The sequence below is a fragment of the Cuculus canorus genome, chromosome 7 (genome assembly GCF_017976375.1).
Source record: "Cuculus canorus isolate bCucCan1 chromosome 7, bCucCan1.pri, whole genome shotgun sequence".
In the NCBI taxonomy this organism is placed as follows: Eukaryota; Metazoa; Chordata; class Aves; order Cuculiformes; family Cuculidae; genus Cuculus; species Cuculus canorus.
Genome location: NC_071407.1, coordinates 4855677 through 4869303, shown reverse-complemented (window position 1 = coordinate 4869303; position 13627 = coordinate 4855677). Strand labels below are relative to the sequence as shown.

Sequence of the window (13627 nt, the reverse complement as noted above, 5' to 3'; positions counted from 1 at the left end):
GCTTGGACCATGAACTTAGCCTGCGGTCTCCTCTCCGCGCTGCCCCGTCTGGAATCAGCAGACCATTAAAGGAGCTATGAAGGCCCCAGAGACTGACCTCACCACTTCAGATCCTCTACGCTGCCCCATCAAAAGTTTTAAACAGTTTAGAGAAGCGCACACAGACCCACCAGAGAGTAATATGGCTCGTTCTTAGGATATGCTACAGTCCTGCAGCCCTACAGCCTGGAATAATCACGTTCTCCTTACTGACAAGACTGATCCTCAAGCAAACGATTCCTGATAGTTTAGGTCCTACACACAACTTCTCCATTAGGCTGGGCTTTTCTTTGTAGCCTGGCATGCTGTTTTGAATGCTATCAGTCTGCAATAGTGGTGTTAACAATCATGTGCCATCATTCTTTTAGAGTATGTGAAAATAAAACTTAGCAAATACATCATCACCTGAATCGGTAAAATACATACTGCCTTCATAGAATCATAGAATCATTCTGATCTGCCAGGATTTGGGTGTTCAGTGCTTTATGAACAGAATCCTTTGATAATCTTTCAATTCTTTCCAATAGACGCCTCGGGATTAAACAATTTCTCAGGTTTTGATGCATTAAGGGATCTGGATTTCTTAAAACAAAATTTTATTTTCTGAGGTTCTCACAAGCAAAATTTCCTTAGTAGGCTGCTATTCTGTACAACAGTAATAGTCTGCAAAAAAAACCAGATGAAACAGTAAAAGCAATGTCTAATTAATTGCTAAACAAAATAAAGAAACAAGGGCATTTGGCTTTGCTCTGGACATTAAGAAGCCTATAACACACACACACTTATGTAAAAAGCACCTGAAACCTCCACATCATCTTCCAAAGAAATGAGAAAAGATGGTTACGTTATACTTCTTTGCAGTGGCTCCAAAAATACACAGAGCTCACTGTCGGGTAATCTTCTGACTGCAGGTATGTATAAACATTCACCTCCAAAGAGACATTTATATTATTGATACAACAACTGGCTTCCAACTGCTTATGTTACTGCTAATCCTTAGAAAGAAGATCACGCTTTCTTAGCACCTGTGTGAACTTTTGCACTATACACACATAGCTCACACTGACCTGAGATAAAGGACAGGAACGACCTGTAATGACAGTGGTTTTAAACTCAGTGCTTTAAAAAAAAAACAACCCTACCATAGGAAATCATTATTATTCACCTCCTACAAATTGAATTCATCCAGATAAATCATGATCGCAACCAGTAGTGCTGCTGACAAGAACGTGAGTGTACTGCCAGTAACCATCACTGACAGTAGCCACAATTACTGCTAAAAACTGCAAATAATTCACACAAAGGCAGGAATCCCCACCGGGAAGGCATATATGCAAGTGTGATGCTTTACTGTGCATGCCTAAGGTTAAGGAGATTTGATACAGAAAATCCACTTCGGGATTGCATTAACTCTGCAGAATAACCCCCACCCTCCCTGTATTGGGAGGTTTAGGCTCAGTGAAATCAGCAGGAGCGCAGTAAAGAGTTGCTAGTCTGAAGAACTTGTCCATTAAAGGTCCATAAAATACCAGATCGAAGCAGCTTCCCACCCATCAGTTAATTTGCAGAGCAAAGAAACAAATTCTTTGTTTTGCAGCCTTGAGAGACCTGACGGAGTATCTCATTAAGCATTAATCTTTAGCGTACACCTCAGCAATGCAACAGAGCAAAGGACAGCCTGTGATCCCTGAAGATGAGGCAACCCATCATGTGGACACTGGATAAATACCACCCTTACATTTAAACTGGACTAATCAATTTTCACTATGACAAATGACTAATTCCTCCTCTACTGATTCTATATTAAACTATAAACAGGGCTCTAAAAAAAGGCACCTAAATCTGTCCTGCAAATGTATCCCACTCCCAATAGCTATTTCCCAGTCCAGTGCCGTATCAAATAAACCAAATGAGACCTCAAAGATAAAAATATGCTTTCCAAGTAGATATAACTTGACTACATAGTGTGATGTTAATATATTCAACCAAGCTTTTTCAACAAACGGGTGTTTTTATCACTTCTCGCCAACTTCTGGAACTTTTCTGTTAGTGCCTCTTTGATTTTAGCTGTCAGTCAGGGAAGTCACTTGCTTCAATATGTAAAAAATTATATATTTGAAGCTTTCATTTAAATTTGCTAATGTTTCAATAGAAGGATCACCATAAAAATAAGACATAAAGCAAGCTGATATTCCAAACGGAGTAGGCATAACTGACTCCAATATCTGCTCCGACTGGAATTTTTAGAAGATAACTACAAAAGCTACTTTGCTGCTGCTGCTCCGTAAAGGTTTGCTCACAGTTAGTTTATACCAAACCGGATGGATTATTGCCTCTGCTCTAAAGGAAAGAGTCACATGTTTTACAGGAGAGTTTGCCAACTTCAGAAAATAAACAAACAATATTTAATCTTCAAAGTACTGATGTATACAGATAAACTAACTGGGTTTCTATTTTTGCATTTTACCGCTTAATGCTTCCATGTTTTGCATTAAAAACAGTACAGACAGCTCCACTGCCTGATTCCTGTGCTAAAAAAATAGGGATACACATTCCCTGGTGCCACACCTTTTCTGCACCCCACTATAAAGACCTCTCTTCAAAGGAAAATAACTGAAAAATCAAAAGCAGGATAATGCAAAAAATGGAATCATAACTGCCCATTCTAACATCATTGTCTTCTTTTCCTCTCAGCTTCATCTTGACTGCATCTCCTGGGTAAAGAGCAATCCTGCTTTGCTTTCTTCCCTTCTCCTCCCACGGACTATTTGCCCTTTTATTGAGCAAAAAGTCGTTCTTAAAAGGTACTTTTAAGGTCCTTGCATACAAAAATCTACTTGGTGATATCCCCACCTGTCAGGCTTAAAGGAGGAAAAGCAGCAGCAATTAGCATTCATCCTCTTCTCAACCAGTACAGGAGGGATGCACGGGAGACGATGAAGCAAGGGAAAAGGCCACGGACCAGGCTTCTTTCTCCTCTTCTACTCCCTCCACGCCTCAAGGTCCAAGTTGGAGTAAGTCTTTCCCACCACTCCACTTTATGGATACGCAGAGCTGGCGCAAGGAGCAGCTTTCAGAGGAGGGGAAAAGCCATTTCTACTTCTCTTTTCCCCACCCCAGTGCCACCAGTGTTTACCAACTGGAGAGCTGCACAGAAGAGAAGGACCTGGGGGTGTTGGTTGACAGCCGACTGAATATGAGCCAGCAGTGTGCCCAGGTGGCCAAGAAGGCCAATGGCATCTTGGCTTGGATCAGAAATGGGGTCACCAGCAGGTCCAGGGAGGTGATTCTCCCTCTGTATTCGGCAATGGTGAGACGGCACCTCGAATACTGTGTTTAGTTCTGGGCCCCTCACCACGAGAAGGATGTTGAGGCTCTGGAGAGTGTCCAGAGAAGAGCAACGAAGCTGGTGAGGGGCTGGAGAACAAGTCGTACGAGGAGCGGCTGAGAGAGCTGGGGTTGTTTATCCTGGAAAAGAGGAGGCTGAGGGGAGACCTTATTGCTCTCTACAACTACCTGAAAGGAGGTTGTGGAGAGGAGGGAGCTGGGCTCTTCTCCCAAGTGACAGAGGACAGGACAAGAGGGAATGGCCTGAAGCTCTGCCAGGGGAGGGTCAGGTTGGATATCAGAAAAAATTCTTCACAGAAAGAGTCATCGGGCACTGGCAGAGGCTGCCCAGGGAGGGGGTCGAGTTGCCTTCCCTGGAGGTGTTTAAGGAACGGGTGGATGAAGTGCTTAGGGACATGGTTTAGGGAGTGTTAGGAATGGTTGGACTCGATGATCCAGTGGGTCCTTTCCAACCTGGTGATTCTGTGATTATACAACCGCAAATGACAGACACAACAGAGCAAGTTTCCATCAGATACAGAACGAAGGCATGACTCCTTGTGGACACCAGTGGGGGACGTGCAGCCACAACACACTTTTCCCAGTCGGAGCTGCCTGCACCCATCAGGATCATGGAGTCACAGAGCAAGTGAGATCTTGGCTTCAGTTCCCCTTAACAATCTTCACATCTCCAAATGCCTGTGTAGATAGCCACAGAAGAAGCAAACCACAAAATGTTCCTTCTTTCTTTCTGTTAAAGCTAATTAGCTCGTCTTTCTTGCTAGCATCCATAATTTTTGCTCTCGTTTATTGGATAGCACGTAACAAAGGATTTAGGCAGAGAGGGAGCAGTGAACCCTACAGAAGTGAATTCAGTTGCTCTAAATCATGCTTCATTAATGCAGATTCATGCTAATCCACTGATGTACTACCAAGCAAATTGACTTGGATTGATCTCAAACACTGGCAATAACTTGCCCCATAGCAAATGTGAAAGCTGGAACAGGAAGCCAAAGGTTAAGAAGACATCAAATGTTTGAATAGTTTAAGTAAAAAAAGTGGAGCAGACATACTGCACAAGAGCAGAAATTAAAGACTGGTCCTAATTAATTACTTTTTTGTTTTAAATTTCATAGAATCATGGACTCGCAGAATGTTTTCTGTTGGAAGGGACCTTAGAACACATCCCGTTCCAGCTCCCTGCCCCATCCAACCTGACTTTGAACACCTCCAGGGATGGGACATCCATGACTTCCCTGGGCAACCCGTGCCACTGCCCCAGCACCCTCACAGTAGAAGATTTTTTTTCCTAATATCTCATCTAAATCTACCCTCTTTCAGCTTAAATTTAATTCAAAAAATCAAGCATGCTTACAGAAGCAAATGTTTACAGCCTAACACAGACAGAGCGTTTCAGCCAGACTTCTTACTCAAAAATGAAACCACTACTCAGCATTTTTCACAGGCAGATTTATCCGTACTAGAATAAAGCTGAAGCACATACATCAGGTGAATTTTCCCACTTCAGGCACTCTGTGAATCTTTGAGTAACACAAGTAAAACCATCTGGTTGTATTTAAGATCTAATAGGTGTGGACGCTGGTAAAGCTGATGAAATAAGCAACTACATCTTCAAGACATGCAGTCGCTGCAAGATCAAAACCACATCAGCACCGTACTGTGGTAAAGGGCAGACAAGAAGGCATTTTCTCTTATATCAGCAAGAAGAATGAGAGAGAGAGCTTTCACCTGTGAGCACTGTTTGTGAACAAGTCCTATTTAACGCTGCAGTAACACCAACGCATTGTGCAGCGAGCACGAAAGGAAGTTTTCTCACTCCCTGATGCTCACTGTTAGAACGGCTGCAATTGCAGGAGTCCAGGAGCCACCAATGTACCCGGTGCTTGGCTGATCTTTATCAGGGACAGGTGACCCTTCATGCTGAACCCCAGCTTTGTGCTGGTATCACAGCAGGTTTGCGAGCATTTTCCAGCGGTGCTGAAAGAGAGAGGCTGCTCCCAGGGTGAAAATTCAACCTTGATGACACGTTTGGTCTATAAAGCACACAGCACGATAAGCCTAGAAATCTCTCCTGTAACACTGCAAAGCTGACCCCAGAAAAATGGGATTTCAAGGAGGGAGAAATGCATTTCCCCAAATCTGAAGACACCAGGACCACGTGCTTCATAAAGACAAAAATGCAAAATAAGAAAACTGCGGTGCACTCAACCAGGTCCTTAGCTGACAGTGATCTGTAACCACAGAATAAGACTCAAAGGATCACATATCCTTGCACTGGGTAGGCTCAAACACCTAGATCATTTGTGACATTCATAAAAGCTGCCACAAAGATGGCACGATATTCTCAGGCAAACTGTTTTTCCACTTCTCTGGCTCTGTGGATAGTGGGAACTCACTTTCTAGATAAACTGGATCTTCCATGTAGCAAATGCAGCTAATCTCTTTCTGTGCTTCTCAGGGCAATGCCGAACACATATCCATTTGATAGCCCCGTATTCATCTGAAGATTGACTAAATCCCTCACTTATCTCCACTCTAGATTGACAAAACCTAGTTCTATTCATCTTTTCTCATAAGTCTTTCCCCTAATACTATTCTCACTCCCTTCTACCAGTTTCCTTCCAATTTATCTGTATCTTTCTCAAAATGCAATGTCCAAACTCAGAGGGAGTATCCAGCGGAGTTCCCTTCAGTAAAAGGAATAGAGAAAACTTATCTCCCTGGCTGTACGTATCTCCTGCTAAGACATCCTAGAAAAAGAATGGCTTTTTTTTTGTTCTTTTTTAGCAGTATTATACAGCCAATCTATATTTACATTGTGATAAGTATCATTATCCTCATATACTTTCCTGGAGTAGCATTAGTTATGTTCCATTTGTAATCTGTCCAAGTCCAACGCTTTGTGCTTTTATTCACTGAAATTCAACTGCATGGTTTCAAACCCTCTAGCTGACTTACCAGGATTATTCTGAATTCAGACCTTGTCCCACAGAAGAATGACATAACGCTCCTAAACTTAGATTACCACAAACTTTAAAGGCATGCTCCCTATTCAATCATATAATTATAGAAGTCTGCATTATAAGAAAGAAAAGGTTGTAAGGACTGAGGCCAGGAGAGATAACTCACTTGCAGGAACCCATTTGGAAAGCCATCAAAAAGAAGAACCATCTTATCTGAAGTACAGGAGCAGTCTGTACAGCACCTCTCAGCACCTAAGGAGTACCACCTACCACAACGACAAGAGAACCTGGGGTTTTGCCTCCCTTATCACCACATGCCAGACTCAAGATTGCTTTGTTTTGGACACCCGACAAGGTCACACACAGCACCATTAAAATCCTATGGTCACGCCGAGTACACAGTATGTGGGGAGCTACTACGAACAACATTAGTAAAACCAAAGATTAAAATGGGAATCCTTTTTTTCCATCTGTGCCTTATTTCTTGCTCTCCAAGTAACAGAGACCAGTGTTAAAGAAAGCGCAGTTTTCAGGGTGATCTTGGGGACTGAATGGAAAAGGGCAATGGGGCACAAAACAGTGGCTGTTCATGTCCCAGCTGAGGACTCTGGCTTTCCTGCGATAACACAACACAAGAACATCCACTCTAGTGATGCAAGTAAGCTGATGTGTGGGAACCTGGATGTAAAAAAGTGGGCAAAGATTGAAATGCTTATGCTGCAGCTAGTATTTTATAATTGAATCTTTTATTTCAGATCTGTAAAGCCTATTCCTCTTAAGAGGGCTCTACCTCTCTGTCTTCCCTCACATCACCCTGTGGATCTTTTGGATCCCTCCTCCCTGCAAATGTACACACAGAAAAATCAAACCTTCCTCCTCTCAGACCCTTATTTCTCACAGGGGTCTCAGTGCTTCATAAATTTTCCTGCACCAACCCAGCTGCTCCCTGGCTCACCACTGAGCTGTTTTCATGCCCTCTGGATTCCACCCATGCCTTTCTCATCCTCTCACGTTCCTTCTGTCTTGCCTTACATCCAACGGATCTGACACAAGCAGCCACTCTCACAAGTGCTGCTTTAAAGTAAGACTGTTACATAAACAGTCACTAAACTCACAGAGGAGGTTGATTAGATAATACGGCACCTATCTCCTTTCCCTCAGGTGTATCCCACTGATCCCATCCAGAAAGTAATCAGTTTGGATGCACAAGCAACAGATGACAGTATCTCATACAAGAAGCGACATCACACAGTTCCAAGCCCATTTTCTCATCAAGATTCCACCGCTTTCTTAAAAACCAACCAACTTCCAACTTACGCTAGTCCTCAATATCTGACATTTTTCCACAGAATCCTTCGTACCTGAGTTTGGCCTCCAGAGAATCAAAGCCGTGTGCTGAACCAGGCCTTCTAGGCTGAGACAGACGTGGTTGCAGCAAACCACTCGGCTACTAATCCCTCTTATGGGAAGCAGACCCTTGCCACTCACCCTAGAAACGAGACTTTGGCCAAATGAACCCAAAGACCCCCATTCAGTATTTTCCTCTCAGTGACTCAAAGCCTTTCCTTCTTTATTTCCGCAGGTTTTTTTTCATATCTTTTAGACTATTTCTGACTATCAGTATCCTGCCAGCATTTAACCTCGTGAGACAAGTTTGACCTCCAGAGTTCCCCTATGAAGGGGATGGAATTTCACGGTACAAGTGCTAAGTAAAAGAAAGCCACAGGTTAAGTCACAGAGACTCAGACACACTTTCTGAATACCGAATAGCTCTGCACTTGCTGATAATTCCCAACCTTCCAAAATCCTAAAATATGGGCCTTTGCTGATGGCTACGATTCCACTTACAAGCAGCAAGGAGGATACTTAGCGTGTCTCCAAATGCCTTGAACAGCACAATTTCTAATCTCCGTTTGTAAAGCCAAACACAGACAGCAAACTGTCTTTCAGCAGGGTATATAAACTGCTAAATCTTGCAGTACTTGAGGCACCATAATCCCCAAGCAGACACGTGGCCTAACAGACAGACTCGTGCATTTTGTATCTTAAAGACACACTCTGCTTTTACAGCCAAGCCATTTTCAATAACCATTCCATTATTTTTTCTTCTAAGAAAGTGAGGTTCTGATTCCAATTGTAATTTAAGTCAAGCTGAGACACCAGACACCTTGCAACCTCCCAGCTAGCATTATCCACGCCACTGGAAAGCAGGACCACAGCATGCATCCTATTGAATAGAATCATAGAAAAATAGAATCATGGAATAGTTTGGCTTGGAAGGGACCTTAAAGATCATCTAGTTCCATCCCCCTGCCATGGGCAAGGACATCCCACTGGATCAGGCTGCCCAAGGCCCCATCCAACCTGCCCTGAACCCCTCCAGGGATGGGGCAGCCACGAGTAGCACCCAACTGTAGGATGAAAAATAAACAAGCCCTGGTTGTTGCAAGCATTACCTATCACAGCAAAATGCTCATCAGAACCTGCCCCACTGTCCTTGTGACTGCTTAAAAATGAGTGAAGAACTGCAATACTGCAGATTTCTAGATCGATCTAAGCCTCATACAAACTAGAATAAAATTGCAGCTGTGCAAAAAAGTGGCTCCCAGCCTGTATAACAGCAATGAATTTCTTTAGAGACCCGCATGGATTGATCATACAGCTGGACACTGTTCATCCAACTAATTTTCAATTCTAAACTGTGATCTATAAAAATGCCTCATCTGTCTGTAGAAGTTCTCTCCAGAACACCAACGTGAAACACCAGAGGGGCTGGCAAGGCAGAACAACAGTTGCTTTTTCTGGTTCACAACCAGATATTATATATTTGCCTTGTGTTTTAGCAACATCTTAATTAAAATTTTAGTTTTGAAATGACTGATTACTCAGGAGCAGTAACGATCCTAAACAGCACATGGGTTTTGGCCAGTATTACTCTTACAGCACGAAGTTAATTGGGCACAGAGCTGACTAGCAAAGAGCTATTTGCACAGAAGAAAAATTGTTGCCTGGCACTAATGAAAAAACAAACTTGAAAGCAGACCTTTGAAAAATACTTGCCTACCGCATACAAACACCCAGTATGAACATTTTTATGAGCTGATCAGAGTGACAAGTATGTAAAAGTCTTCTCTATCTGCTAAGTACAGGAAAAATTCTAACACATAAGCAGTTTGGGTTATCAAACCTGAGGTTCGTAATGCAAGTCCTACAAGAGAATGTCTTTGGAGTCTAGGTGAAATCTTCAGATTAACATTGATAGCAAATTTCCTTGACTGGAGCTTCCAGAAAGAAAAACTGGTAGAATTTTTTTAAACAGATTTTAATGTATTGTAACAAATCAGTTAAGCTGATGAATTCCATATGTAAGTCGCACCACCACTGATAGCTCTATGAAGGAATAAACCAGTGTCCAATATTAATTAAAAAAGACAAGTGAAGTTTTAGGAACTACTGGGACAAAGAAAGAGCATTGTTTTAACTCTGTATATACACCCACATTATGCTGCATATTGAATACAGTCAATTTTTCAAGGGTTATAGAAGAATTAGAAAAATAAAGGGAAAAATAGATCATTCAAGGACATGGACTGGCTTCCGCACAAAGAGCATTTAAATAAATTATGACTGTTTCTCCTGGAAAAGGAGGTACCTGGATAAGAGCTATAACAGAAGTCTAATAAATTCACAAGACACAAGAAGGTGGCAAACACAGACTTTTAATCACCTCTTCAAATTCAAAACTGAGCCAGCTTCAAATGAAATTACTTGGCAACAGGTTTGAAAGACACAAAAGGGAATATAGTTTCATAATGCCCATAGGAAAGTTCTGGAACACACCACCACAGGACGTTGTGCTTTCAAAAGGTATTTTCCTAGACTGAGTACTTCTGCAGCTTAAGGCCCTTTTTCTCCCACGACAGCCACCTAATAGAGAAATGTATCTGTATCCACCAACTACTTTTGACTAATCAGATTATAATTTGGCTTTGTCTTCTTCTTTTCCTCCTCTCTGTCAAAAAATAAGCTAGCTGTAAAGCAATTTAGCCTATTCACCAACCAAAATTCAAGATTTCAAGCCAGTTCTCACTCACCCAGATCCTCGGGAGCGCCAAGTAACCTCTCACATAAGTAGTAGTCATCTGGATTCAAGTAGGGCAGTTGCTTCAGCAAGCTTTGCTTAGGAATGAGATACAAGACCTCTGCAATATCCCCATCCTCAATAATTGACATCCTTTTGACTGAATTTCGGAATTTCACCTTCTCCAGCACCAATTCTTCAGTTTTAGTGGATCCACACAGCTTCCCAAAGCTGTTCAAGATGGGGAAAGACAGCATTTCTATTCAGAAGAAGCCAGGGAAATCAACCTGTAGTGCGTGTACTCAGTCTACTACTCACGGCACGATGTCCTTACCAATCCTTCTCTTTTTCTCTTATCCAGCAAAGGAGATTAAGGAAGATTATTTTTAGTGATTATCTTCAAGAGATTATGGCAGTATGCTTGATCAGGTGACTGCCATCTAAAACTATTGTAATCAGATGCAACTCATCTCTGGGAATGCAAAAACTGGAAGCAAAACCATAAAGAGTATCTGAAAATCAGATTAATATCCAGGACAGGAGAAAGAACGTAACTGAGGTAGGTAAGAGGATTATTCTAAAAGCCAAAAAACCTTGCTGTGTCAAAAATCTTATTATGGGAGAATCATCATCTTAAACTACGCATGCACATCTGTGCTTTTAATCTACCACGCCGCCGCTCCACGCCAGGTCTGCACATGCACTACGGTGAACAGGTTACAGTAAAGGCAGAGCATCTTCATCCCCTTTTCTGAGGAATGTACAGAGGCCGACTAGCACTACTTCATAAGCAGATTTCTTTGGAGAAATCCTTTCCACAGCTTTCACTGTTTATTCCAAACAAGAGCACTTAAGCTTTCCCCTAACTACTAAGGATTGCTTCGCTCATGCTCTTCCTCTCCAATTTCCTGTGTAGCTGACAGGAGAAGCTTGGCAGATACTGCGCCAGCCCTTCCTGCTTCACTTACAAGAAGTATTTACATTAATCCAATTCCAGTGACTTGCTAATCTAATCATCTAATGAATATTTCTCCCTGGGTAAAGGCAGAGTTAACCATCAACTGGGCACTGGAATGTCACAGGAAATTCCAAAGTGAAAGATTAAAAAAAAACTAAACCAACATCCATCCTCTCTAAAGCACAGGTAAGACCCCAAAACACGCCTTGCTTAGAGACAACTTCAGATTCTTTACTCAGCCAAACTCCCAGAGACGACTGTGCAGTCAGTGTTTGGACCAGGTTTTCAATTCCCCTTAACACACAGAAGTTTGCTACACCTGAAAAAATGACCTGGTGTGATAATTGCCCTGCTTCCAGTAAGGCTTTGCTAAATTAGAAGGTGGAAAAAAACAGCAATAGGCTGACTGAGCACAGTGGGAAACTGATTTAACTCCTTCCTCCAAACCCAGAGTTCAAGCACTGTCTACTGATGGGAACACGCTTTGAAGAGAAGACAGCTTTATTTACAGTTTTAAAGAGAACATATCAACTCACAAATCCAGGCTTTGATCGTCTATTATTACACATCTCCTACAAGGTCGTTATTTTTCAAGTAACAGGACTTCTAGGTTATCTTGAAAACAAACCTGAAATCACAATTCCCCTTCAACAGCCATTCTCCTGCGGTTTATAATCAATCATGGATACAGTGGGTCAAAGCTGGAATAAATCAGCACCACTAAACTAAATTTAATGCTAATGTATATTTGAGGAAGACCTGGTTCAATAAATACAGCAATCTGAGATATGCCTTGGAGTATCTTCTATCCAAACAGAAATCTCAGCAAATGCTGTGTTTTAACCGTTCCCTCTAAGGAAGTAAAGCTCTGTAGCAATTTTTCAGTTTCTCCCAGATTTTACAACCTACTCATCTGCACACTAGAGCCACTCAGTGGAAAAGATCGATCTTCTGAAACTCTGAAAGCTTCTACCACTTCAGGTGAAGGTGGATCACCATTCTGTGCTGAAAGCAGAGGGATGACTCATCGGAGAGGGCTGGTTGCACTCCAACACAAGTAAGTATCTCAGCTTAGCATAGAGTATCTATGTGTTGCTGGATAATCGGAGAAGGATGTTGACATGGGACAACAGCAGTGCCAACACTGCCACACCAACACCTCCAGGTGGACTTTGCCCTGTGAGGTAGGTGAGGCAAAAGCACACACTGCCCTGAGATTAAGTCTGATTCCAACCTTTTCCCTATGTTCACCAAGACAGACATCACACTTTCTAGGTGCAAGTACTAAACCAGTATGATCTGATGTGTAGAAGTACTCAGAAGAAAGCGCAGTCTCTTCTCACATTATCACACACCACAGAGGCTACATAAAGCCTCCATCGATTCCTTTAACTTGCAGTTTGCCTTTGAGTGTTTACCTCCCGTAATGTTAGAAGAATTGCAACCAGACGACAGAGGTGAAAAGGCAGAGCAAAGGCACAAGAGGCTGAATCCACTTCCACCCATGCAGGAGTCTGTTCCTGCACTTGACTTCTGCAGGCAGAGGAACTCCAGTGTGAGCTTGAGAGGCAGCAGAGGACAGTATCCTTTTCCCACAGTATCTCCAGTCAGCCGGTGATCGCTGTAGAAGGGTCCAATGTTCTTGCAAATAGTGAAGTGCAATCCAGTCTGAGATGCGTGGGATTGGTGGGGGCCGTGGGAACAGCTCCATATAGACCAGCATTTTGTGACCCTAATGCGTCCCTGCAGATGTGTCCTGCTTAATTAAAAATAAAGTCCTCCTTTCTCTGAGAGAGATTACTCGATGGTGCCCCTTTCCAAACCTGCTGATTGCTTTCATTGTCCAACAACTATAGTCGCAAAGACCACTCACAGGCTGCTGCTTGTAAGAGAGAGCAATATGATTTTTGACTGTGTTTTTTAACTACAAGCTATGTCTTAAAGACCCTCCACCTTGTTAATAGGGAATATAAGATGACAAGAAGTAGAAATGGGCAAAACAAGATGAGGAATGTCGCAGTGGCTTCCTGAGTCAGATGAAGAGCTGTATGAAACATCTGGTTTGAGGGTCAGATCCTCGTATCCAAGGTTAAGGACAAGGCTTGAGACAGCCTTGTACAACACACTGGGATTTAACCTCACCCAGAATCAAAAAGACAGTGGCAATCTCCTACTGCTTAAATCAAGCACTGGATTAAGTGTAAAAGATTAATTTCTAACATTATTACTAAAAAGCAA

General features: G+C 42.4%; 1 protein-coding gene across 9 annotated transcripts in view; it reads right to left on the bottom strand.

Moving 5' to 3' along the window:
• The window catches only part of ABLIM1 (actin binding LIM protein 1), a 202737-nt gene that overhangs the window by 125123 nt on the left and 63987 nt on the right, over window positions 1-13627 (bottom strand). For 2 of the 9 annotated variants that reach the window (XM_054071485.1, XM_054071487.1), the window contains exon 1: window positions 10445-10765. The exons of 2 other annotated variants lie outside the window; for them this stretch is intronic. In XM_054071485.1, coding sequence (XP_053927460.1) covers window positions 10445-10688 — 244 coding nt within the window. In that variant the 5' untranslated portion in view covers window positions 10689-10765. Of the gene's footprint in view, window positions 1-10444; window positions 10767-13627 lie in introns of those variants that run through there. 5 more of the 9 variants (XM_054071486.1, XM_054071491.1, XM_054071492.1 and 2 more) reach the window with 5 other exon arrangements.